Genomic DNA, 25,022 nt, shown 5'->3' on the forward strand with positions numbered 1-25,022 from the left:
TGAAGTGCGTGTGAAAGGAAACCTTTCTTGTTTGACTCAAGAACGGCTATTGTTAGGAAAAATGAATAAGGCACTTAAGTTTTGAAATAGTTTCATTTTAAACGTTTATTTGTCCACACACATATGATTTTTTGCATCTAAGTTAGATTAGTAATTTTTATTTAAAAAAGAGGAAAACACTCTACAAATATTAAGTTTGATTTGAAAATGAATGCGAAATGTTAACCGTTTTTCTTTTTCTAATGTTGAAAATGAATCACACATTATTACTAAATTTAACCTCTATGGGTGCTGATGAAGGTTTTTTTTCGAACATTTGCAAAACACGCGAGGAATTGTTAATTGTTAATTACCAATTAACAACAGCATGTCAAGTTTCATCATTCCTTCATTGCTCCATGTATCTTGTATCTATCTGATTCTTTTTATTGTTTTATGCATACAGGTCTCGACCAAGTAAAGTTGAGTTTATATTTAGGGAATGACTCACTCTAACATCGCTTCAACTATCATCTATTAATCCTAAAGCTGGTCTGCCTGGTTTGTTTTTAAGGCATTCCATTGATCCATGCTCTGTGTTTACAAGCTAATCAATGGTCTATCTTGTTAAGCATTGTTCATAACAAGTGTTTTGGGAGTTGAATACATTTTGGCTCAAAGAAAAAAAGACACAGGTCCAAAATATGACAAGAAATGATGCACATTTACATGATTACACTAAAGTAGTGAAAAATCTAGATTTGTATCTTTCTAGATATGATCAGGGATAGGGCTCTATAGTAATAGAAGAGTACGAATGTGAAAAGTGACCTCTGACGGGCACAGCCTTCACGATCCAAGAAGCCAAATTTCATCTATGGAAAATAATCGGAGCTAGTTTTAGGTGACAATGCGTTCTCTAATCCTGCCAACGACCTCTTTCAAAAGGAGTGTAAATGTCATGCAGAGTCTTTTTTAGGTGGTTTAGTTTTGATTTTTCTTTTAAATTTGGAGCAATTTAAGAAGTGTTTTCAGATTTCGACGGAAAGCCCAAGCAAAACACCCAACTTCAACTGACGTTTTCAACAACCGAATGTCAAGTTCGATATCGGACGAAAAGGGTTGCCAGAGAAAACTTTAGCTTGGCGTTGACATAAGATTAAAGTAACTAGCACTGTCAATAACATCAAATGCACGTATACTGGACCTAAATTTGTGCGTTTTTTTCAGAAACTCGGTAATAAATATTTTAAAAGTCAGCTTACACTCCCCACCCACTGAATTTTCAATATAAGCATGCAAAATGGACTAAATGTTAAAATTCAGTGCATGCACAATACAGTTTGGCTGGGCTTGTTGTCTTTGATTTTACTCCATGGAATAACGTCATCAGTTGTTCATGAACGCTTTCACTTGAACAAGCCTTATCGACAATTAACAAATTTTCTTTAAGTAACCATTGGAAAAGATCAACCTGTAGGTTATATTTTACGCTGCCAACAGTGTCAGTTAATTGCTATCAATCGAGCCATAGAGTTAGTTACCTGGACATACACCGTACCTTTCCTGTTCACCTCCAGGCCGGGGCCACACTCAATGCTGGATCGTCAAAATGCAAAATTTGACAGAGCCGCTGATCCTCTTTTTCTGAATTTTCCTCAATTTCAACGCCATCTCATGGCTCTGATTGACTTCAATGTCAAATTTTGAGACCATTTCAGTTGAAAGTATACGCTTTTTCCTTTGGTGAAACAAAAAGGAAATTCCACGGACTTATCATATTATCCTTTCTTTATCAAAAAACGTCTGCCACTTTCTACTCTACGCCATCCCTATTATCGTCCAAACAAATCCTAACCGAAGTCGAAACCTGCGTAGTTCACCCTAGGCTTTCCTGCACTCTTGTATAAAGCAAACTTCCCTCGCTCCTCTTGCTCAGGCGATTTTCACAAGAAAATGGCCGTTAAAGTGAATGTTGTGTACTGGTAAGTTATCATATATAATTTTATTGCATGAACTAGACCTACTGAGATATTTCCTTGCCTTGCGGTTCTATTTGGCCTGAACATTCTTGTAAACCAAACCACGTGTGTTCAAATCCTCCATTTTGAAATAGTGATCCAGGTTTTGAAACCACGACCATATTGCAAATTTGATACGTGTTTCTCAAGTTATTCATCTCATGTAATTGAATATCCGTTTCAATTTGCTATTAACCTTCAGTTGTTGACCTGGTAATTTGAAATAAACTTTCGATCTAGTAACCTTGAATTGGATGGGGTTGAGTCTGAAGGACTACCCCTTTTTTTACCCTTGCGTTTCTTAATATTTTAGTGGTGCCTGAGGGTACGCCCCCAAGTTCCGCAAGTTAAAGGCGGACTTGGAGGCTCGACTAGGTGACAAGATTGAAGTCACCTACGAGGCCACCCCAAGCACAACTGGCAAATTCGAAGTCACCTTGGTGGACTCGGGAAAGGTCCTTCACTCCAAGATCGGAGGAGATGGATACGTGGACAACAATGACAAGTTGGAAAAGATTGTCAAGGGTATCGAAGAGGCCCTGAGCGCCTAATCACCAAGGTGTGCCCATATTGATGGCGGCCTTTCGTAAGGTGAATCAGCTTGAAACAAGTTATAGGAGACCCAAGTATTACCTAATGTATATCTTTTGTTGTTATTTTTTAGTGGATGCGTTGATTAGAATCTTGAACATGACGCAAATCTCGAAATTCCAGAAGGAAAACAGATTGGGCCGATGACACCTGCAAAGGACTTTCAATGGAACCGTTACGCTTGTGCCTTAAATCATGAAATAAATATACCTCAAAAAAGTCCTTTCATTGTAAATATTTTTTGTCAATCGATCAAAGCGTTGGGTACATCGAGCAGCTTCCGACATTTTAGGCACCTTTGGTGTTTCTCCCGTTTACACCGAGTGTTAATTTCCATAATTAGCGAAGCCATAAACACCATAGAAATCACAATGCAATACGTTATCGCCGAGATAAGAATGGCGTCTGGGATCGTCATGATTTCCTGCAATAAAAAATGATCGCATATGATCATAGAGTGAGCTTTTCGTTCTCGACATCTCATTTTGTTCCCAAATTTTTCGATTTCGGCAGGGATTTACACCGTAGATACACCTTTTTGAAATGAAAAGCACTAATGGCAAAACGCTGATACCCTGTTCTATTTCGGTTAAAGCAAGTATCAATGCAAATTATGCAAATTTCTTGCTTCAATCCGAACCTTAATAGCTGACCTTTCTTCACTGTACCGTGAAAGAAGGTTTAGCTCCCCCAAACGTGCTTTTCTAAATCATATTTTGCATCACTTGACTTCGGATCCATTGGATCCACCTAGAGACCCTGGATCCACCCATGAAAATCTAGACTCAGGATGACGACAATTCGGTTATGTTAGCTAATGCAATGGATGGTCTGCTGGGAATTGATCACAAGTCGGTTTATTGCACATGTGGGTGCATGGAGTATGTCACTACTGTCACTACTGGCGTGCTCCATGGTTTATGCAAACGATCCGAGTGACAAGTTCTGGCAAGTTCGTTTGCTAGCCGGTGCCAACGTCAGTGATGTAAGTTTGGCGCTTAAAACACGTTTTTGACAAGCTGACCCTTTTATATGGTGCTATGAGGATACCTCAGCTTTTTTAAAAAACTAGTTTGAAGCGCCAAATTTACATCATGGACACGGGCCTAAGTGTCCGAATAGATTTGTACATTGAAGCAAGCTCTAGTACCAGGAAACAAACGTAACCACCAATGACGCAAATTTGACGCTTCAAACTAGTTTTAACGAAGCTGAAATTTCCTCATTGAACCGTGAAAGAAGGGTCAGCCTCTCAAAAACGTGAGTGAAGCCCCAAATTTGCATCACTGGGACTGGTACCAACAAACAAACGAACCTACCAAAACGTGCCTAAATTTTCCCATACCAACAAAGAAGGGTATCTCGTAGAGCTGGCCTAAATGCCGATGAATCATGCACATGTCTCAAAATGTTTCAAATAGATTCTTTTACAAGTTCACAAGATTTACTCCAAACAAACCTTATACTATCTCATAGCATGTTAAGAGCTCAGGTTGAATCTTGTTCAAATGCAATAAAAATGAAGGCACGTTGCCACAATTCGGAGATAAGAAACCTGCATAATATCAATCATGACCATTTGCCAGAAAAAATACTCTGTATTGATAACAATATTTACCTCAATCCAATTGAAGTGGTCAATCTTCCTCAAAACGGGAAGAGCAATCGCGGCAAAATCTCGACTCCAGATCTTGATCGTTGATCCAGGCCTTCTTAATGGCCAATCTAAGAACCACTAGTATAGAAAGTACAAAAAGAGCGTAAGGTGCGATCAAGTTGTCGGACGCGTCCATTGAACAAAAATGAAGTAGGGAGATTTACTCTCTCAAGTTTCAAAGTTGTCTTGAGGGATTACTACCCAATTGTAATCCTCGGAGTTGGATTTCTTGCCCCTGCCCCCAACCTATTCATTCATTGGGTTTCCCGAGTTTTAAGTTTCCCGCCTTTTTGATCCCAAATATTGACATCATATTCGTTCGATTTGGTAACCTCTAGCTCTGTGTTGTAACTTCTTGAGAAAAATGCTAATCAAATCGTTGACCCAATCCAAATGTCGTGGGTTCACCTCATCCCAATTTATACCACAGTTCTGCAGATTGAGTAGTGAGGCTGGTGAGCAGGCTGCAAATCCTTTAGAGTTCAAGCATTGGATACACATGAAAGATTCCTTATTCTTCTTGGGACAACGACGAACCCCTTGGAATCGACAAGAGTTGAATCCATACAAGGTTCTCCAGCCTCTTCAGGCCAAGGATCTGGAAACAGATCCAAATAATTTCAGAGAAAATCTCATTCAGGACTTTAATGAGATATATCATACAGTCAAGGATGTGGGGTATCCCGAAATGGCCGACCAAATCTCCGGAGTTGTTTTCATGCATGCCACTTTGGAGGAGGACAAGTGTTCCAAATGTATGAGAGTCATAGACTATCTAGGAATGATGAGTGATACTGAGCTTATTCAAGCTATGCAATGTACCACCCAATGGCCGGACACTATCAAACATTCGGATGTGATTAGGGACTTGATGAAAAAGATGGACTCTGAATTTCTTCGGAGGGCAGCTGATTTTGAACCTAAAACACAATGGGAAGTGGCGATTGGATTATCTTGCTTACATTTTCTGAGTTATCTCAAGTTTCCATTCTCAGTGCTCAAGTCTGCCATGGAGCAGACAACATTGGGGCATGAAACCAAGGAAGAAGTGACCATCTTAAGCCTCTTATCCTGTGCCTGTGCTCATCAAGTCGATTCGGCTTTTATCGGCCAATGGAAGGAAATCGGTGACCACTTCCAAGACCACGTGGTGGATCATTTTGATGACTACGATCCAGTCGAGGTTGGGGTGTGTTTGGCTGGTCTCAAGGTTATATCAGGTCACCGAAGTCAAGCTCTCAAGTTGAAGGCCGAGAATCGCTACGGTTTCAGATTTTGATACGGTCGAGGTTGCGAACTTGTTATTTTGTTTGTTACGTTGCAATTTTGCCATGAACTTGTTTTTTGAGATAAATGTTGATAATGTAGACCCTTGTTCAATTTTTTGAAAGATAAAGTTCACTCGAAATGACGTCGTTTGAAAACGGTCGTTGTTTTAACGACCTGTATCCTTGGCAAGACTGCTTAGGAAGCTATCAGAATTGTGTTCGAGGTCATTGTGTCTACGATCAGTGGCTGGTCATGCTTTTAGTCACAGGTGTGGTGGCCTTTGCCATTGGCATCGTAGGAGTGTCGCTGCAAGAGAACCTAGACAAATTTCTGACAAACATCTTCTCAGTGTGGATGGCTTGCGTTTTGGGGATCATGCTGAGTGGATCGATTTTCGTCTACCTCTAGCTCTTATTCCGTCTGGTTCAACTTTGGATAATCCATTTATAGGTCTGAAAACAGGAAAATCTGGGGAATTAGTGTGACCATTAGCAATTATCAGAATGGGCCACGTCCAGAGTATGATGAGGATGCTGGTCAAAGAATCGTCCTATGTGGTGGCGTTGGGATGAGATGGAAATTCCAAGTTTCAAGTTTACTTGACCCCGTGTCAAGGCAAAGTCAAATAGCTCTATTAACCACGGAATCGTGTGGACCGACGAGCAAGAGAGAGGAGAGGGCATTCATAAATTTTGCAAACTATGAATAACGCTCATTTAATCTGATTTCGCATGCACATGATAGCCCCCACAATCAAAATATCTTTTCACTTTTATGACCTTCGTTAACTTTCCATGAAGTTCATTACGTCAGGGACGAATGACCAGTGTCAAAGTCTATAGATGATGGACAGGCTTGTTGAAAGATTAGGTTTGCTGAAGTTTTAGTCCTTCATGGGCAACTTTTCAAATACCTTGTCATGGAAGACTTTCCGTTTGGAATAGTAACATTAGAGAAAAAGTTATAACCGAGTATATGAATAAACGTACAATGTACAGGAATAGGATAAAAAGTAAAAACGTTCACAAAGTACATTCACAATCTTCAGGAACGACTTCATTCAGGAAATCGACTCAATGTCCTTATCGAGATTGACATAGAGTGTTCATCCAGTTCAAAAACCATATATTATGTTGCCAAGGGTTCAGGTGCATCTAAACATTCGAGTAATCGTCCCAAAAACCTGAACTTATTTGGTTGCCTCTCAATGGTTCTCATGAATTTTAGTGGACGGCCACCCCGTGGTTTGAAGAGGGATTGAGACAAAGGTGAAAATGAACTCGAGGATGAGAAAACTCCGCTCTGAAATCACTTAGAGCAGACGTTCCGCTTCTCTTGTGTCAAGAGATTGTATTCGAGAATCGTGCTCCAAGCATCGCACATTAATTGCCAAACAAACTGGCTTTGTTCGATAAACCTCTGAGGTTTTTTCTTCGTTCTCGCTCTGATCAATTTAACGGGGTATCGACCGGCATGATCTAGACATTTTCGCCAAAATGAATAAGGGCGACCCCAACTTGGCCATGGGACAATTCTTTTGCATGGGAGTCATTTGGAAAAATCGACGACGGAATGCCAGGAAAATAGCCCAACGGAATTATTGTACTGCCTTCGGATAAGCAAAAGGTGTGTCAGGCTTTACCACACAGGAGGAATGAAAATTCTTTGGCACACTCTTCCTTTTGAGGAGTGTTCGAAAAGCCATAAATGCCATGACATTCCTAGTGTTGAACATAAACTTGGGTCTAATTGACACCAGAATTCGACCTCTTCCATGAGAGGATGTTTACCAAACCAAGGGCTCGTTGTGGAAGGACGACGTTGGGCACACACCTTGCAAGAGTTTTAAGCATGTTTTGTCAGAGATCTGCAACAAAGTCCGTCAAGCAAGCACGTCGTATATATTCTCATACACACTCATTGAACATCTATCTTTTGAGGCGGAGGTCATAAAAAAGTTCATTTCTTGAGCTCGAACAACCTGCCCCTTCCGCAAGCTCCGAGAGTTCGTGAATGTGGATGAACGTAACCTCTCCCCACGTTTTTTTCGGGCTCAAATGTCACTTCAAAGGGCGTGAGAATCAGAAAGTTGGTTTCCATATGCATAAAGCACCGTAAAACAAGCATGCACGTTGGCAGGTGGGCAGGAGATGAGCCGCGAGAGAAGACGGTGATCATGATGCCCCAATCTTATCCATTTCCCCGTGAACCAACGTCAAGGCCTGTTTGTGTTCGCTTTGCGCTTTTTGGTTCGTCTTCGTCTTCTTCTTCTCTTCTTTGCATCACGTATGAGGGTCTCCTTGGCAAAGGTTGAAGCAATTTGGCGCCTATTTTCCGTCCGTGGAGTCCGTCTAAGATCTCGTAACAAGATCCCAACTACGTCCCTTGAACGACACCGCGCCGCCCGGAGGTGACGGAGATTTGAACGCAGAATTCTGTGCGTCATCTTCTTTTGCGGACTCGATCACGTGGAAGAAGGGCGGAGGGAACGGCCCAACGGGCGTCATCCTTCCGTTGGAAGGGCGCGGGTGGGCGCGGTAAAGAGCCGAGCTTAATCCAGGAAAAGGNGGGGGGAGTGTAGGATGAGGAGATGCTCTGACCGCCCGAAATCGAGCATAACACCGGTGGATTTAAGAAGGCTCCTTCGCAACAAGTGACTGAGGAAGGAAAAGAAGACCATGAACACGAAGACGAGACGAAGAAGACCGCACCCCAAGAAAGGAAGATGAGGAGGTGATTGACGAAAGTCAGTCGGCAGGAGCCGTTCGTGGAGTGCAGATGTGAATACAAGCCGTTCAAATGTGACAAGGATTGTTGCGGTAGATACATTCGTACATCCCCACACCCTGAGCGTGAGGACAGTGCCATGTCCTGATCCAAATCATGAGTGTACTTCCCGGTCCTCGTTTTAACATGGCCCCCAACGGGGCTTTGGTTCCCAATCTCCCTGGAACCTCCATTCAAATGGAACCCGTAGATCTGACAACCAAGAAGCCTATGGCCATCGGATCCAACCCCTTGAAGAGGAAGATCTCGGTGACCAGTGCTCCAAACGCCAACAAAGTGAACAATAACAACGACTTTGATGTGGTTGTGGATCTCAGTATGAAAAAAGAGCCTTCAAGTTGCGTACGTGATCTCAACTCAGTATCTAGTTCACCAACCACCCTCACCAAAATCAAATCCGAATCCAGATTGAGCCTGGCTGCCGAGAATCTCCCCAATCCACCCATCCCTGGCACACCCATAGTGAGCTCAAGTCAATTGCGAAACGGGTCCGCCTCTCCGAACTGCAGTCGGGAATCCTCACCGATAACTGACTTCAGTACCAGTCCGTCCTCGACGGACATGTTTCCCAATGCAGCGGCCTTGCTCACGCTTGAAAGGTTCAAACAAGCTTCGCTGGCCATTCAGAGTGGAAAAGCTCTGCCTCTCCCCATGCATATTGCTCAAGATCTGGTCAAGTCACTTACCTCCCCGAATCCCGAGGCAGCTTTGCACAGTCTGGTGATACGAGCCGGAGCTTCCTCGAGCATGGGTTCTCTACTGCCCATCGATTACTCAGAGAGCTTGAAGCGACGGAAAGTTCACAAGTGTGACTTTGAAGGCTGTGACAAAGTTTACACCAAGAGTTCACACCTCAAGGCCCATAAACGGACGCACACGGGTGAAAAGCCGTACGAGTGCTCTTGGGAAGGCTGTGGATGGAAGTTTGCTCGCTCAGATGAGCTGACTCGGCATTATCGGAAACACACCGGCTCGAAGCCGTTCAAGTGTCATCTCTGTGAGCGACAATTCTCTCGAAGTGATCACCTCTCCCTCCACATGAAAAGACATTGATGGAGGACCCAAGATCTCGGATAAAACGATCGTGAATATCAATGTCGACGACAAAAAGTAAATCAAACCCCGGGCATCACGCCGGATTCAAACTCCATACATCCACACTCCTATATACATGTAGTGTATATGTACCACTCCAGATTCACTCAGATTGAGAAGCCAGACTGATTCGCTCGAGTCCTTACCCACCCCATGTTGGTGGCTGTCATGTTTTTTTCTCGAATTTCCTTGTTGAAGTCTCTATTCTTGCATTCTTTGTTCAGATGAAAGATAAATATATTTATATTTCCGTTACAAACCCCACCTATGGCCACTAATACGGCTTTCAAATCACCGCAGACCGTCTAATTTGCGTCACTTTCCGAAATCGCATGTTTTATACAATTTCAAGTTGCACAAATTCCTGTTCACAAGAAAATGTTTGAGGATTTTCCGACGTCACCGATTTGGACGGCCTCCGTCTCTCTCCTAGTGATAGTCGAACTTGCCATCCACTATCGAACGAATGTACAAGACAAGTCCTACTTGCACTAGCACTAAATAATGGAGCTTGAGATTAATCATGAATAGATCCTACAAACAAGCAGGTGGCTGGCTGGCTAGTTGGCTGGCTGGTTGGTTGGTTGGTTGGTTGGTTGGTTGGTTGGTTGGATGGTTGGTGACTAGTTCCATGGTCGTCTCTTGGCATGAGAACACGTCGAAGAAGCATTACAGATTCAAGACAAAATTTCTCCTCGAGGTGAGGAGAGGGAGAAAAAGAAGAAGGGAGACAGAGAGAAAGAGAGGAATAAGGCCTCGTGAACCCTGCAATCGGTAAATCATGGACGTTCAATATGGGAAAACGCCATCTATTTCTCAGTGGTTATATGCTTCCAAGAAGGAGTTCAGTCAGTGTGTAATCACCAATTCCAATTCTGTCACGTTATCAAGGTTAGATCGTCGTTTTTCTTTTCAAACATGCAAAGCAATATGAGAGAGTCTTCAAAAATATTGAACGTTCTCATACTAATACCTCGGTTTGACCCACCGCATTGTTTTACCATTGAAGCCCTCAGGAACACTTAAAGCACAAAAATATAGGCAATGGCGTGAAACAAACCGTATCTTTCTGGCCAATCCGCATAGGAAAAGAGAACTTGAGAGCTTTACGCCTAACTAGTCAAGGAAATGGGGAAGTGATGAAGCTTGCACGTCTGGATTGGTTTTCCTCGCCCTTCGCTCCTATCATCATTCTAGATCGCGTCTAGGAGTCAGCTTCTTGATCAGCCGCTTCCGATGTCATCGCCTTTAATTCGGATTCTCGAGAAGTGATTATTCTATGATGCGGAAACGTGGATAGGAATTCGGTTTCTGGGTCAAATATCGAGCGTTTTCTAGTTAGAAAAGAGTTACGGCGTCCGAGACTCGAGACACGTCTCGGTCCGGTCTCAATTTTTTCCTTCCATTTGTTACCCTTGATTTGCCATTGCAAAGCTTTTGTTCTCCTATCAAAGCCGGTAACAATCTGCCAAGCATGAAAATGGCCTCAATCCCATTAGCATTGTCCGGCATGATCACAGCCATTGTCAAATTGACACCTTGATATCTTTGTCTGCTATTGAAGACATGATCTCTATTTGTGGCGGCCATGGACGGACCTTAGCCGTGCACATAGTATTACTAAATACCAAGTCGAGCGCTGGAAATATAAATAAATGTGTTCTTGTCGAATCCTTTCGAGTGAAATGATATTGGATTCAAGTTTCCTGGACCTCCAGTCAGGAGCTTGTTTGTTATAAATTGCCTCACACCAAGCTCAAGACGTGGCTGAGGCATCCAATTACTTCCAGGAACTCATCCAAGCACGAAAAATCGGGATATCTTGGACATTTCATCAACTCGTGGCTCATTTTCTTCTAACTTACACGCATTCGTCACTTTTGTACAATTACACATATTGAGCAAATTGGTTTGAAGAACTCAGACCGTGACGAATGGATGGTACAATGTGTTAAAACACTGTACCTCAGGTTGTATTTTCCTGGATTAGTTGTGTCTGCGGGTATCAATTTTGGATTGGAGGTGATTTTCATTCAGTTTTCGCATGACTGACTTCTTCATGGCTGTCTACAAGTCTCTGACATCAACCAGAATGAATTTCTGACTTCATGACATACCTTCAGATCCCAAACCGGTAGAGCCAATGTCCAAGTCAGACGGCCAAGAGAGTAGAGGAAGACCGAAAAAACTCGAGAACTCAAGTTCTCTATGTTAATTCGGCCATAAAAGTGATGCAATCCTGCAAATTGGTTTGCCAGCACCCCTTTTTGAGCTCTTCAAAGAAATATCAATTAAGTCCGATCGGCGCAACCAACCCGCGCCCTCCACAACACCTCAAAGACAGCTAGCGAGGTAGCTCCTTTGGCGGATTCTTACGGGATCCGTCATTCGAATCCAATTTACCATTGCCTAATACCACATAGTCATAGCCTTATGCATACAAATCCGTATTACAATAACAAGCAATTTTGTGCCTTGTCATTCTTCGCCAAATCACCACTTCTCAACGTCCTCACGGCACTTTCAAAACTCAGACTCGGTAATTCAGGGTGACTAGTAAGTCTTTAAACCTTGGCAACTCCCCCAATTAGAAACCAAATGAAACCAAAAAGGACAAACTGTCGATTATAGATGTTTGGGAGGAAACTGAAGACCAGTTTTGCGTTAAAGATGTGCACCATGTTGATATTTGCCACCTACTTTTTTTCTTTAACTCTCCATTCCATTCAGCATTCATAAGTGCAAAGTCATCTCGAGCTAGCGAAGATGGATAGGCAAAGGAGGCCCCCCCTCGCCCACTTGAAATCAGAAGGACGAACCCGGTTAAAACTGATTATGATTAGGAAAGAACACTTCTTGAATAGTTGGGGAAATCCAGTCTCTCTCGCCCTTCTTTAAGTTAACATCTTAAAGTGAAGTTGGTTGTAGGCATGGGATTGACTTTTGTGAAAAAATAGTGAGACATGAATGCGAACAGTTGTGGAAAAACTCATTATTTTTGAACGCTCGAAAATCATTGGGAATCGGAAATTTGGAGATGCACGATATAGGTGGGCGTTTGAACCAATTTTCAAGATGCGGACTGGGGCAGAGCCCACCAAAATGCCTCGCCTTGCTTCGCCTTCGCCTCCAACTGATTTAAGGATTTCAGCTTTTAGTGAGCCTCTTTTACTTAGAGCACTTCGTAATTCTGATTTGAGACCAAAAAGAAACAAACTTAGCGATATTGGGTAAAGGTTGGAGATGAAAAGGAAAGTTTGGATTCTGAGGAGAGCTGGGTCATGTGAGCAATGTTAGTTGTCTCGCCTCAGCCGTTCAAAAATGAGGGGCATGCGGTTTGGTGGAAATTATCTTTCAATCAAATTTCAAATTAACTGCAGAGTTTGAAGGCTGTCAGGTCTGGAATTTAAGCGCTGACTTGTGAAATTTTGGGAGCCCGACAGGATATGAGCCTGTCAACTACCGATGTATGCATCCTTCTCCGTGATATAAGGATCGATATGTGTCCTTGCCACAAACCCCAAAGCCTCACTCGTGTCGTGGGGTGGCGGCGCTTTTTTCTATTTTTGAAAACGGAAATCATTCAATGTATATGTATGTACCTGCAGCACTTCGTCATTTTAGCTAACTCAGGGTGGGGTAGGTAGAGACTTTTAGGAGTTGAAGAGCAACCATTTATCACTGTAACAATCAGGATGGGCAGATGGAATTTCCTTGTCAACTCCACTACTTGGGGGGGGTCCGACCATTTTGCCCATTTAAATGGCCATAATTCTCCGTTTTGCCCAAAACGGTCACCCTACTGAAGGAACGGTCTGCGCCAGTTGTTTGGCTAACACCCGTTTGTCTCATGTAATGTGTCGCCTATATTTCGGATTCTTCTCCAGAATAGTGTTTTTAACAATGACATTCTAGGTCATTTTCATAAAAAGGGTGCAGAGGCCGAAAAGTGAATCTCTTTCATGCTTTAATATGTGCAGGTGGCAAGTTGTTACTTCCGCAAGAAGTGCCGAAATGCGATCGCACGCGAAGGCGCCACATTGAAGTCGTAAATCACGTTTTTTTCGGGAAGAAGGTAGATCCTCGAAACCATAGTCAGGCAGGATTATGGCGGCTATCAACTATCAAGTGTCACAAGAACAATCATTTGGTTCAGGATTGGGAGTGTCCACATTTTTAGAGCGTTTTTCAAGATGGAAAAAGACCCTTAAGTTGTTCGTTGAAGAAGTAGCTTGAGTGTTACCCACGATCAGAAAGGAATTTCAAGTCACAAGCTTGTTTGTTAACAAGAAAGCGACTGGTCGTGATCTCTCAAGGAGTTGGGCACTGGATTTGAGAAAGAATTTCTTTCTATGACCGAGTTTCTCACGCAATCACGAGATTTGACGGGACTCCATTCAGACTCTTTTTGTAAGTAGTTTTTTAACCTCATCAGTCTTCTCATCACAACTGTAAAGACCCTTGAAACTGCCCACAATATTCACGAATGAAGTTTCAACGAGGCAAGAGGCTTCAAACTCTCGTATTGGGGCTGGTCCGTCCAACACGGCCCTCTGCAAATGTGTACAGAGGTGAAACCTTTCGCCGGTTCATCCGGATTTGACCCCTGTCACTCAATCAAAACGGCAGAAAAAAATGAAGGCAAATATCTCAGGAATTTTCTCTATCAGGTGAAAAAAAGCTCGGTCGAGCACCTTGCCATTAAGCTCATTTCGCGGTTCATGTGTCTTTAATCACAACATGTTCCCCGTTGAAAGCAAGTCACCACAGAAGTCTTACTAAATACAAATGGGAAAACTGCCGTTTTACCGATTTCATCTCCGAGCGTGAGGAGGGTCCTTTTTTAAACCCCAAAATATTTTCCACAACCTACTTATTGCCAAGACGGATGACGAGACCTCGTTTGTCAAAGTCAAAGAGCAATTTGAGGATTTCAAGAGATTTTTGGACATGTACAAATTGTCGCTCTTTCCTTAAAGCACCTCCTCAGTTCAAGTTCTAGCCACAGGAAGACGTTTTTGGAAACTTTCTGGTACAAGACTCGGCTTGTTCTGACACCAGTATCTCCTATGAAGTGGCTTTTAAATACAGGCCTCGTCGACCTAAAGAGTGGCGACAAATCTCATCCTTTTGGGAGCTATTTGCTTTGACAAATTGCCCTTTAATCACATCATTCGAGTTCATAAATCATAGATAGCAACCCTCTCTTCCACCCCAAAAGTGGCACCTGCGGACTTGGCTAGGATTCCGCGGAATTGAAGCCTCATGCAACGCTCCTACAAAGTCAGGTAATTTCGTTCGTCGCATGCGCAAAGTGTTCAAACTCACCTCACTATAATATGTTAATGGCCTCTAACTTATGCTCTCTTGCATTATCCACCCTTTTCAGGGTTGCCGTATTGACCTTAGATGTCTGACTCTTTCCCTCAAACTGGACGCCTCATGACGAGCACTAAGAGACCCTGAGCGTCATTGCCCAAATTCATTAGGACCATATTATGGAGAACCACCCCAAGTCCAGTCACCCTCTATAAACATGAATTATGCCTCAAAGCATCTGACACCATCTTTTATGGTCAAATGTCGAGGCAAACTAGGGGTTTCCCGACTTCTCCGACTTTGAAAGCCTACTTACTCCCCCCGTCTTTTTGACCTGATGGAGAAAGATTTAGAGCGTTCTCAGACCAATAGTCCCTGCTACATTTACATACAAGAAATGAGACCGACAGCACCGGCGTTAGGCGATGACTTTGACGATCCTATTAAAATCACAAATGAACCAATGAAGCTGTTCCTTCATATACTCTCTCATACTCCTTGAAATGGGGCCCTAATCCCGAACTGGAGTGTTTACTTATTCATATCTAATTACAACCTCAAGCAACGACTTCTGTTTGCCTATGAAACCCTACAGTAATCACCGTGTTTACGTCTTGGTTGCCTGGTGTCCTATTTAATCTGGCATGCGAACGAAAGCAACCTTGAAGGCAGTGTTACAATGAAGTGGTTCCTAATTTTATCCTGGGGTGTCATCGCTGGTTCTGCGACTTTTTGCACCTATTTGGAACGCCTTCCAATCACCAGTGCCTTTGTTCCACCAGACTGCACGGCTCGTTGTAATCAAATCTGTGTGAACAACCCAGGATATTACTTTTGTACCGGGAGGCATGTATTTACCGACACCAGCACCCGTAAACTGGAAGAATCGAGGACCGGCATGTAAGACTTAAAGCACATTTTTTAAAGACGAGCGAATTTAGATGTCATTGGGACGGTTATTTCCAGGTTTGCCTATTGCATTTGTACCCGGAGTGAAGTGACTCGTTCCCCTGGGGCAATCTGTGGCCCTACCCGAGGAAATGAGCATGATTGCCCGAACCCTCCAACCGATCTGGACGCTGTATCGGTTCCTCCTGCTGGACAATGGATAGATGGTCACAACACCTTCATTGATGGTCACCAAGGGAAAATTGCAGCCAGGATCAAAGAGGATTTAGCTTTGGGCCTCTTACCCACCGATGTCAACCGATGCGACGATACACTTATGAGCCAGACGCGGAATCGACTGAATGGATGAGTTCTTCGAGGATCTCATCTAATGCACAATGGTTCAATCTTGTCTAATGTGTTTTTTCTGCAATGTATCAAGACATGTTGCAAGGTCGTGTTCATGGTGGACAAACCCATCTTGCCGGTGGATTCATTTTGAATTGCTGGATTTCAAGATTCAACTCACGAAGCAGTTATAAAATATTTTACAAGCATTGGTAGAGCGTTGCGTACCGAAATAGCGGACACGGACCATGAAGCAAGCAGGAAGGCTTGCTTCGATACCCTGCCCGACTGGCTTTTTCTATAATCCCATTTGAATCTTAAATCTCCTTGGGGTCTTACATTACTACTACCTCCACCTCCACCATCAACAACAACAACAACAACAACAAGCTCTTGGCTGGAATCCTATGCTTGTCCAACCCTCGTCTTCGAGGACTTCTGGGGGATTTAATATCCGATGCGAGCATTGGAGATGTTATCGGAATCCGAGAGGCAAAAGTCACAAAGCTCTTGTCGAGCTTCGTAGGCTAAATGAATGTTCTATAACGTATCAGATAGACGAGGATAAATATTAGGTAGGCATGCAGGGAAGATGGATTCGTAATGGCAATTGGACTTTCCCAGAAAGTGGTTGCCAACATTTACCACTTCCCCATTTCAAGGAGTACACAGTCTCAATAGTAACAGCGTTCACATTAAACCGAACATTTAGGTCCCATAGATTGAACAATTACTAGGATAATGTGTCTGCAGAAAACCTGGAATCGTCCCTGCCATCTTCATCGTCTTTTCCTCTTCTTCTTCCTCTTCTTTGGCAATCATAAGTGCCTAACATCATCAATATGACGCCTTGCTTGCTTGCTTGCTTGCTTGCTTGCTTGGTGTGGTCTGCTCTGCTCTGGTTGACTCGTGAGCTTACGCCAGGTCTGGAACAAAATGTGATTTTGACGATCTTTTGGCCTAGAAACCCTACACATTACTCATCCTTGAGTGAATGTGGCAGGAAGATGGTGGTGGTGGTAGTGGTGGTAGTGGTGATGGTTGCAGTAGTTGTGGACTCCTTGGCAAGGCCGATATGGTAGGTTTGCCTCACCTCAGGTTGAAACAATCCAGACCATCCCCGCCCAAGTGGTCCAGGGTCACAACCCATTTTCAGAGTATATTCATCATGACTTTGGGTTCTTTCGAGAAACGATGCACTCACAAGCTAGCATACTAGTACATACAGTACATAAGCAGTATGGTGTGTGCCCCTCTCCGAAATCAAGAAGAATGGTAATCTCCCGAAATCTGGGAAGAATTTTGACTTTGACGGTCAATCAAGAGAAATCTTCGGTGTCGGAAGATTAGGGAGGGAAGGACGGAGGGAGTTAAATCTTGTAGACATCATCCATGTCGAAGATCAGGCTTTCCAACTTGACCTTTTCCTTGACAACCTCGGTCGAATGCCAAGAACAAGAGTTAACTCACAATGGGTGGGAGATACCTTCTTAGTTTTTTTTCGTTAGAAAGATGCTCACTCATGCATGGAATGGGTGTTTTATCAGATTTGTCAGATCCTCGCTATCCACTTAACCCCAAGTTCCTCTACCCGGCCCACATTCTTGAGATAAGCCAATAACCATGTACGAAATATATTTGGATAGTAGTTTTGGCTTATTACTTACTCAGTTACTAATATGCTTGTACGTACGTAGTACACCGCAGAACGAAAAAGGGGTTTGTCTCGTGGAGTCTAGCTGAAAGGATTTTGGTCCAAGAGGCTCGTTGGCTAGTTATTATTCAACCCCGAACCAGGGGCGAATGAATAGCACCTGAGATTTTAAATTTGCCTCGTTGAATGGAGATTAGGGAAATTCCTCTCCTTGCATGAAGAGGAGTCGGAAGATGATGATGATGATCATGATGCCCTTCCTTGAAAATCTGGATGGCCTCTGTGAGCCCCTCAGACTTTCCGTAGTCTTTGCCCTCATGGCGGATTTTTCTTTGGTCCATAGGTCATCTCATTCAAAAATCTCTCTCTGGAGGTCCTCTGAATGAGCCTGATGAAAATGCCTCCATTCAAAGAGGATTTGACAGAGTTTAGGAGGAGCTTTGGGGAGTCCAAAAGGAACAATATCCAAATATTATTTCAAGCCATAGCTCCCCCGTCCCTTTGGTTCATGTTTTTCACTCCAATTTACTCAAACACTTGCCAAATAGAAGCCACGTTCGGTTAAAGTGCCAGTCATTCCAGGCATTAAAGTGTCTGTCCACGTCTAAATTTGTGGTTTCACGGTAACGATTGTTCCAATATCATCCATAAAAGTCCCCACTTGTCTAAGCAAGTAACCAAAACTCAAACAGATGTTCTCCTGTGGTTCTCTCCCACAACGGCATAAGTCACCCGTTATGATGGAAACTCATTTCGTATTTGCAAACCAGCATGACTTCCTTTGTCTAGGAGGTTTTCACATCCTGTGATTTAATTTCACCCACCTGACATGCTTGTCGCTTTTGAGCTATGGTTATTCCGAAACATACTCATCCTTTGACTATATGTACAGTGTATACTCAGAATAGCTCAATGGGCGGAGCAGGGATCCCCTTGAATTGGCAGGATGGACCAAATTATATCAATTTGTGTTGTGGTTTGGGGAATGCAGGTACCTAATTCGGATTCTCATTCCCTCTCTCATGTTTTATTGGCCAGATGGCAAAAAATTGCTCTTGCATTGTCTAGCTACAGATCGAAATAAAGAGGATTGAAGAGCTCTGAGAAAATTACAAACATGCAAAACCATACTCATCATCACGCATGCACCGCAACCAACCCACCAAAGCGACAAGCTCGAATTCTCAGGCAAGAATCTAATACAAGTCCCACCACAAGCCAAATACATTTTCGTACTCCGCACACAACAAGACATCATGAATAGCCAGGAATCTTCTCATTGAAGATGGAGCAAATGGGCAAAGGTTAGCTCATTCAGGCTTCGGGCTAAACGTACCTTTGGCTTAAATAATTTCAATACTATGGCAAACCTGTGGGTTAATATACTAGCTGGATCTCGATTCAAAGCAACATAAGGAAAACATGATCTTTAAACAGTGAGTTCTTTAGCTCAAAGTTAATCAAGCCTAACAAACCACGTCGAGTTCATGGAATCCCAACCTGAGATTCATGCATTTTCTAGTTCATAAATGGAATTCAGCAAGTTCATCACCCGACTCTGAGGATGACGAGGTGGCCTCCCATTTCTTCCTTAGAGTGCGTGTCTTGGCTTAAGGGAGAATTCCTCTGCTTCATCCATCGTGCTCCGGAAAAGGGGTGTGTGACCTCTGACCCCACCTCCCGACATACGAGTACTTTGATGGGGCACTCCTCCCAGCCCTCTCCTTCTTATTCTCCTTCATCTTCTTCGTGCTCCTCCCGATGTTTCTTCGAATTGAATGGCAAGCACATCCTCCAGGCATGTTCTTGAAAACTCCATGGGCCTGAATCGGGCAATCCGAAACCACACATCATTTTTCAGGTGGGTATGTACCACAACATCCGTACTAGGCCTTGGACGCGGGATATAATAGAGTTTTAACCGACTGCCTTGAGGTCGGTTGTGAGAGCCACACACCAATTGCGAATTTGTGGTTCATCTCATCACCAAGACAGGTCGTGAAAGATGAGGATCCACCCCGGTCTACGCCTAGAATCTACAGGGTATTTGACGATTGAGAGTAATTCATCGCACTACGCTGCTTCCTTGCGCTTAAAGTAGAGAGCGAGAGAGAGAGAGAGGGAGAGAGAGAGAGAACGAAAGAGAGAGGCTCTTGGAATCGGCATCTTTTATCGCAAAGTCATCTACCTCTTAAAGCTAGATATCACCACACACACTTTGAGAAAGTGACCACAACAATGGGTCTTGCCATATCCATAAAATGAATTGATATCCAATAGGACGTTTTTGACCTAAGTACAACTACTTAACACTAAAAACTAACCGCCAAAAGGTTTTGACGGGCACAAAATTATTGGGTTTTGTTTCCTTGAAAAGCCGCAAACTATTAGCCAAAATATTCACCACACCTTGGACGCCATTGGTGGTCACGCTCCTGTTCAAGTATAAAAAGAGACTCCCCGCCAATGCACTTTACACCATTTAAAGTTAAATCCTTCTTTTACGAGATGTTCCTCTGAATAGTTATTCTCTTCACTCCTTAAAACTCCCAAGTCTAACAGTTGGCACGAAAAACTGAATTTAAGAGGCAATAAAAGTCCTAAATGGTGTGGATTCTATACCTTGGGATTCCTGTGATTGATCCTGAAATGGTCAGTCTCAAGGACGCACTTTGGGCTAAGCCTTGGTAAAAGCACTTTATGCACACTTGATTGAGTTTCCCTACACAACCAGGATCTTTGCAAAGAATTTAAGTGTTGTTTTGACATATCTTGGACTGGGCATTTGTACTGCAAAGGCAACAAAAGATTGCAGAGTGTTGAATTCAACAAACGCATATTGAGTATATGCTATTTTCATAAGAATGGTTCATTTAGATGTCTCTTAAAGCAAAATGTTAGTCACGGTCATCAGAATCTACCTCTCAATAAGCTTGCCATTGCATTATTCAGTTCAGTTCAAAACGGAGACCATTGAATTAATCTTATTTTGATCCATCTTTTGATTTTGAAAGTGTCTTAGCTCTAACCGATGTTTTCGAATAAATGTAAAAGCATTGCTTGAGGATTTTATATTAGCCAAGAATTCCCTGTGGATTTTTCAATACTTTGATGCAAAATCACTTATACCTTTCTCAAATTTTGATCAGCAACAAAGCGCACCGTTGAAACTTCATTTTTTTGTTTCGATCACTTAAAGAAGGTGTTAACTGAGCAGCGTCACATTCCTGCTAAAACAGGTTCGGTTGGCATGGATCATGGATGCAAACATATCATATAGAGTTCTTGTTTGATACCGGGGGTTCTCCTTGATCTGACAACTTTTATTTATCCATTATTGCTCTGTACGTGGAGATTGCACCAATCCCATACGTAACCAACACGGCAATGATCATGTTTAATCAAACTCAAATCTTAATGAGCGCTGAAACTGAGAACCGCGTCCCATCCAGCCCACACACCTAGATTTACAATTCAATGCGGATTAGAGAGTCACACTTGCACTTCATTCCTAGAAGGAATATCCCATCTTGTCTTCAGTTGCGCCATTGTGACTTGGCGAAATGAAAAGCTCCCCTAGTCTGGAGGCATTAAAATCACAATTTCAATTTTAAGTGTTTAGATAAGGGGAGATGGGAGTGAGAGCACTACAAAGAGAGGAGGTCCTCCTTGAGAAAACTATCTGCATCAGGTATCACTTCTTGAAAGGGCAGCTGACAAAGCTCTTATCGTAATAAGGAAGCCGGGATGGTCCGAAACATCCCTGAGATGGCCAGAAAGGCATCCCTGATATCCTTAACAATGAGGCAGTTCCCAACGCACACATTCTTGCCAAGATTGAGCACTCGGATGTTTTTTCTCTCCAAAGGTGTCCTTTTACATTCGTCTCGAGTACAAAGTGAATAGTGCCACGTTCTGGGGCCCCCAAAACTCCCACTACGTACCTCAAGAAACCGATCATCGGGCTGATCTTCATCTAGCTAGGAAACGTAAGGGAGTCAAATGGCTCAAATGCCTAGCGACAATATATCCCTCGTCTCTCTCTCATATATCCCCATATTTCGACAATCTATCAGATGTTGTGCCGTTGAGCCCTGTGGTCAAACAATGGCCGTGATCTATGGTCACCCTTTACGAGAAGCTTGTTTGCACCACTCCTCAAGATGCAAGCATGGTCCGAACGCGTCATTCTTGAGCGCACATGGTTTATGGATTCGCCCACACGCCAAAGCTCGTTTTGAGAAAAGACAATGGTGCACTTTGTATGATTGTCTTTCATAATGCCCAAAGGAATGAGATGCACTCGGCACCAATGACAATCTCGTCTCCAAGTGTAAAGGTGTTTGAAGTCCCAGTTGGAATGGTGTGGAATGATTATGAGCGGCAGGGTTTTTTTACGACACTTTGGGTGGCGGTTCAGTCAGCTCTTGCCAAGTAGGATAGCTTCCTGAAAAATCTCCTTCTTTGGCACGGGCCCTGTCCAAATATGGAACAAATATCGTAAATATATAGGTATATCCGTGTTCCCTGAATAATATCACCCAGTCATGCCCCTTGTTGAGGCTCCAAATTAATTTTAATGCCAAGTCATTACGTTTTGACACTGGCATTGTGTGCAATTTGTCGTTTGCCGCCGGATTCGCCCTCCCAAACACACCGCCCAATAGTTACGCTATAACTCATCCTCCTTTTCTGGTTTTTTATTTGTAATGTTCTCAAAATTAGAGGGCCGTCTTCGTTTTGATAATAATTTTTCATCCACTGATTCCCTCCGCTACCGTCCAACATCGAATTGAAAAACGGACCCTTGACATGAACACTTTTCACCCGCCATTTCCCCGGCGCCAAGTCCACTTCGACCCCCACCTGAAGCTGTACATATATCACTGCGAATTTCCAATCTTGAGAGTGAGAATTCATCGAGCTTAAATCATTTTTGAGCCCTCTAGGCACTGTGGGCCCAATGTGGGATGGGACATTAAAGCAAAGTGGTGATTGAAGTATGCTCTGAAGGCCTTCAAAAATCCCTTCCTCACATTCACAATTCATATCTGGCCACAAAAATGGTGTCACTTTTTCTGATGTGACTCAACAATATGGCCAAAATTGACAAACCAAGGATAACAATTTGCACTGTAGCTTGAACATTAGAAGATGTTACAATGGCTTCTGAGTGAGAGGTGTTGAGTACGTTTGAAGGACCTCCAAGCATATGTATGGTTTTGGGCTGGAACATTACCTCCTCTGCCAGGGAATTGGCTCAAAGTCGTTCTGAGGTCAGAGGTGACAAAGAGGAACCATTAATAAATGTCCCCGATCTCTGATAAGTCATCATGATCGGATCAAGGTGAAGCAAAGTGCAATCAAAAAGGAAGAGTTGACTTGCCAAAGCCGCCTTTGTCCTTCTCCAAAAATGCCGTCTCGCGACTCGTCTCGTTTCTAGAAACCATAATTTCTTAACAAGGGTCATTAAGAACCACTTGGGCTCAATCCGAAGTTACTACTTGAGCCACAATTTTCATAAATCACATCTCTTACAATCTCTCTTCTCCCTTCTCCTCTCTCCTCCGCCCATTTGCGCCCATCCAATCCATTTATTCTATCGAATGACAATCTTAAGTTGCTTTGACATGCAAATAAATCTTGTCCAGCCTCTCGACCCTGTTGTTGGTATGTAAAGCTCATGATGGCCTGCACTTCCAAGACATGTTTTGCACTCTCTAATCTAGATTTCCGCACAGTTCGTGACGCTCCACTGTCAAAGAGACACATGCGAAGACTTTTTCTTCTTGGCCCCCTCTTCCGTTGGAAGATTCTCGTGCGGCAAATGGCTTTCTAAGCCATCTTAGATTGATCTTAAGTTGTGTATGGGATATCATTCATCCTGAGCAAAAACGCTTTTCTAGATGGTATTGGACACTCTGAAGAAGCATTCCAACTTACTTTTGGAAACTGTTCAATCATGTTCCACAAACCATCCACTTGCATTCCAGAAGTTTCAGATGCACTCTCTCGTTTCTGCGGGAAGTCAATCGGTTTCGACCAAGATCAGTGATATTGAGAATCTCGGGTCATGATATCTCTGGCATTTCGAGTACGATAAAAGCTCAATTTATCCAATTTTCATTTTTTCCGCATTGTCAAGATGAAAAATGCCAACTTGGGATCATTGCCTTTTTCGTTAACCAAGTTTGGGCAAGGTTTGTATTTCTTTATTTCACTACTAAGATGAAGAGGCTTGAAGAAAATTGCCACTTGCTTTGTTCACAAAAATATGGTTGAGATATTGAGGCGTCATCTGTGAGATGTCCTTTTTGTGTTTTGTGTTTGGCATCCCCAAGAAAAGCACAGACTCAAAAATTCCGTATAATGCAATTCAATTACACTTTGAACACTTTCATACAAACACAGCAATATTTTTACGATACTTTATAGTTCCATTGGAAGCCCAATGCACTCGCTTCATGGGAGTCATTTATCTCACAATTCGTGCATCGCTTCATCCACCTACGTATAAATTCTTTCTCTCCGCAAACAAACACAAGATATGGTTTGTTTAATCCAATCCAGAGCTATTCCAGTCCTCTAAAGTGTTTGCTACGTTATTGAACGCGTTTGGAGATGGCCGTATACGTATTTTATTGTAATCGACACCATTACGGCGTTCTTCAAGGGTGAATGTTCTGCCCTCGATGGCAGTTCTAGGTCAGTGTTGCGCAGTCGTCGATTGATTGACCTGACAATGAAATGTGGCCCAGAAAGACCCGTTGGAGTCGATTTGCTTGGCGCGGACAATCAAATCTTGGGGATTAATAATTTCATTTTCATCAATGCATCCAACCACAATGCCCTGAGGATGGCTCGAGGAAGAAAAATGTTCAAAATTAGTGCCACTTTTTCCTGGTGCTCCTTCCACCTCATGTCACTTCATTAACCGTCAATGATTGTGTCGATGTGCAAGGTTGGATTAGACCATGAGGACTTCATCAGGGACCATATTTGAAAGAAAAATGGGAAATGCACTTCCGCTCTGATATTCCCAAAGAACTTTGGACTTTCTCCGTTTGCAGTGATGTTAGAAGCCAAACAGCAGTATGTAGTACATTCGAAACGAGGAGAAGAGCCAAATTTTCGTTCATTCCTTCCAAAAGTTGGCAGTTACTAGTCTCGCATGCTTCCTCAATTAAATTTATGGCACACTTTTCTTGTGAAATTTTACACCATTTCTTCAAGTATTGGTACTCGAGGAGTTGAGGAAAAGTTTAAGGTGGTTCCTCATAAAAGAAATCCCTTTCAATCAAAAATTGGTTTATTGCCATGACTTTGAGACGACGAGAGATAATTTGAAGAAGCACTGACGAATATCAGACCTGGATTCGTCGCTGATCAAAGTGCAAGCAGAACTGAAGGATGT

General features: G+C 42.9%; 2 protein-coding genes and 2 long non-coding RNA genes across 4 annotated transcripts; all 4 read left to right on the plus strand.

Moving 5' to 3' along the window:
• Window positions 1–1,804: 1,804 nt before the first annotated feature.
• LOC131877058 (uncharacterized) lies at window positions 1,805–2,813 on the plus strand. Its single transcript, XR_009372843.1, has 3 exons — window positions 1,805–1,964; window positions 2,314–2,591; window positions 2,665–2,813. It is a non-coding gene; the product is annotated as an uncharacterized LOC131877058 (long non-coding RNA).
• A 1,561-nt stretch (window positions 2,814–4,374) lies between these two features.
• On the plus strand, window positions 4,375–6,292 carry LOC131877051 (uncharacterized). The gene has a single exon (XM_059222616.1). It carries the CDS (start codon window positions 4,613–4,615, stop codon window positions 5,525–5,527), a length of 915 nt encoding a protein of 304 aa, XP_059078599.1. The 5' UTR covers window positions 4,375–4,612; the 3' UTR covers window positions 5,528–6,292.
• Window positions 6,293–7,032: 740 nt separating this feature from the next.
• On the plus strand, window positions 7,033–9,668 carry LOC131877050 (Krueppel-like factor 6). The gene has a single exon (XM_059222615.1). It carries the CDS (start codon window positions 8,401–8,403, stop codon window positions 9,355–9,357), a length of 957 nt encoding a protein of 318 aa, XP_059078598.1. The 5' UTR covers window positions 7,033–8,400; the 3' UTR covers window positions 9,358–9,668.
• Window positions 9,669–13,159: 3,491 nt separating this feature from the next.
• LOC131877059 (uncharacterized) lies at window positions 13,160–16,130 on the plus strand. Its single transcript, XR_009372844.1, has 3 exons — window positions 13,160–14,687; window positions 14,789–15,618; window positions 15,685–16,130. It is a non-coding gene; the product is annotated as an uncharacterized LOC131877059 (long non-coding RNA).
• Window positions 16,131–25,022: the final 8,892 nt, after the last annotated feature.

This window comes from Tigriopus californicus, chromosome 2, assembly GCF_007210705.1.
Source record: "Tigriopus californicus strain San Diego chromosome 2, Tcal_SD_v2.1, whole genome shotgun sequence".
Lineage (NCBI taxonomy): Eukaryota > Metazoa > Arthropoda > Copepoda > Harpacticoida > Harpacticidae > Tigriopus > Tigriopus californicus.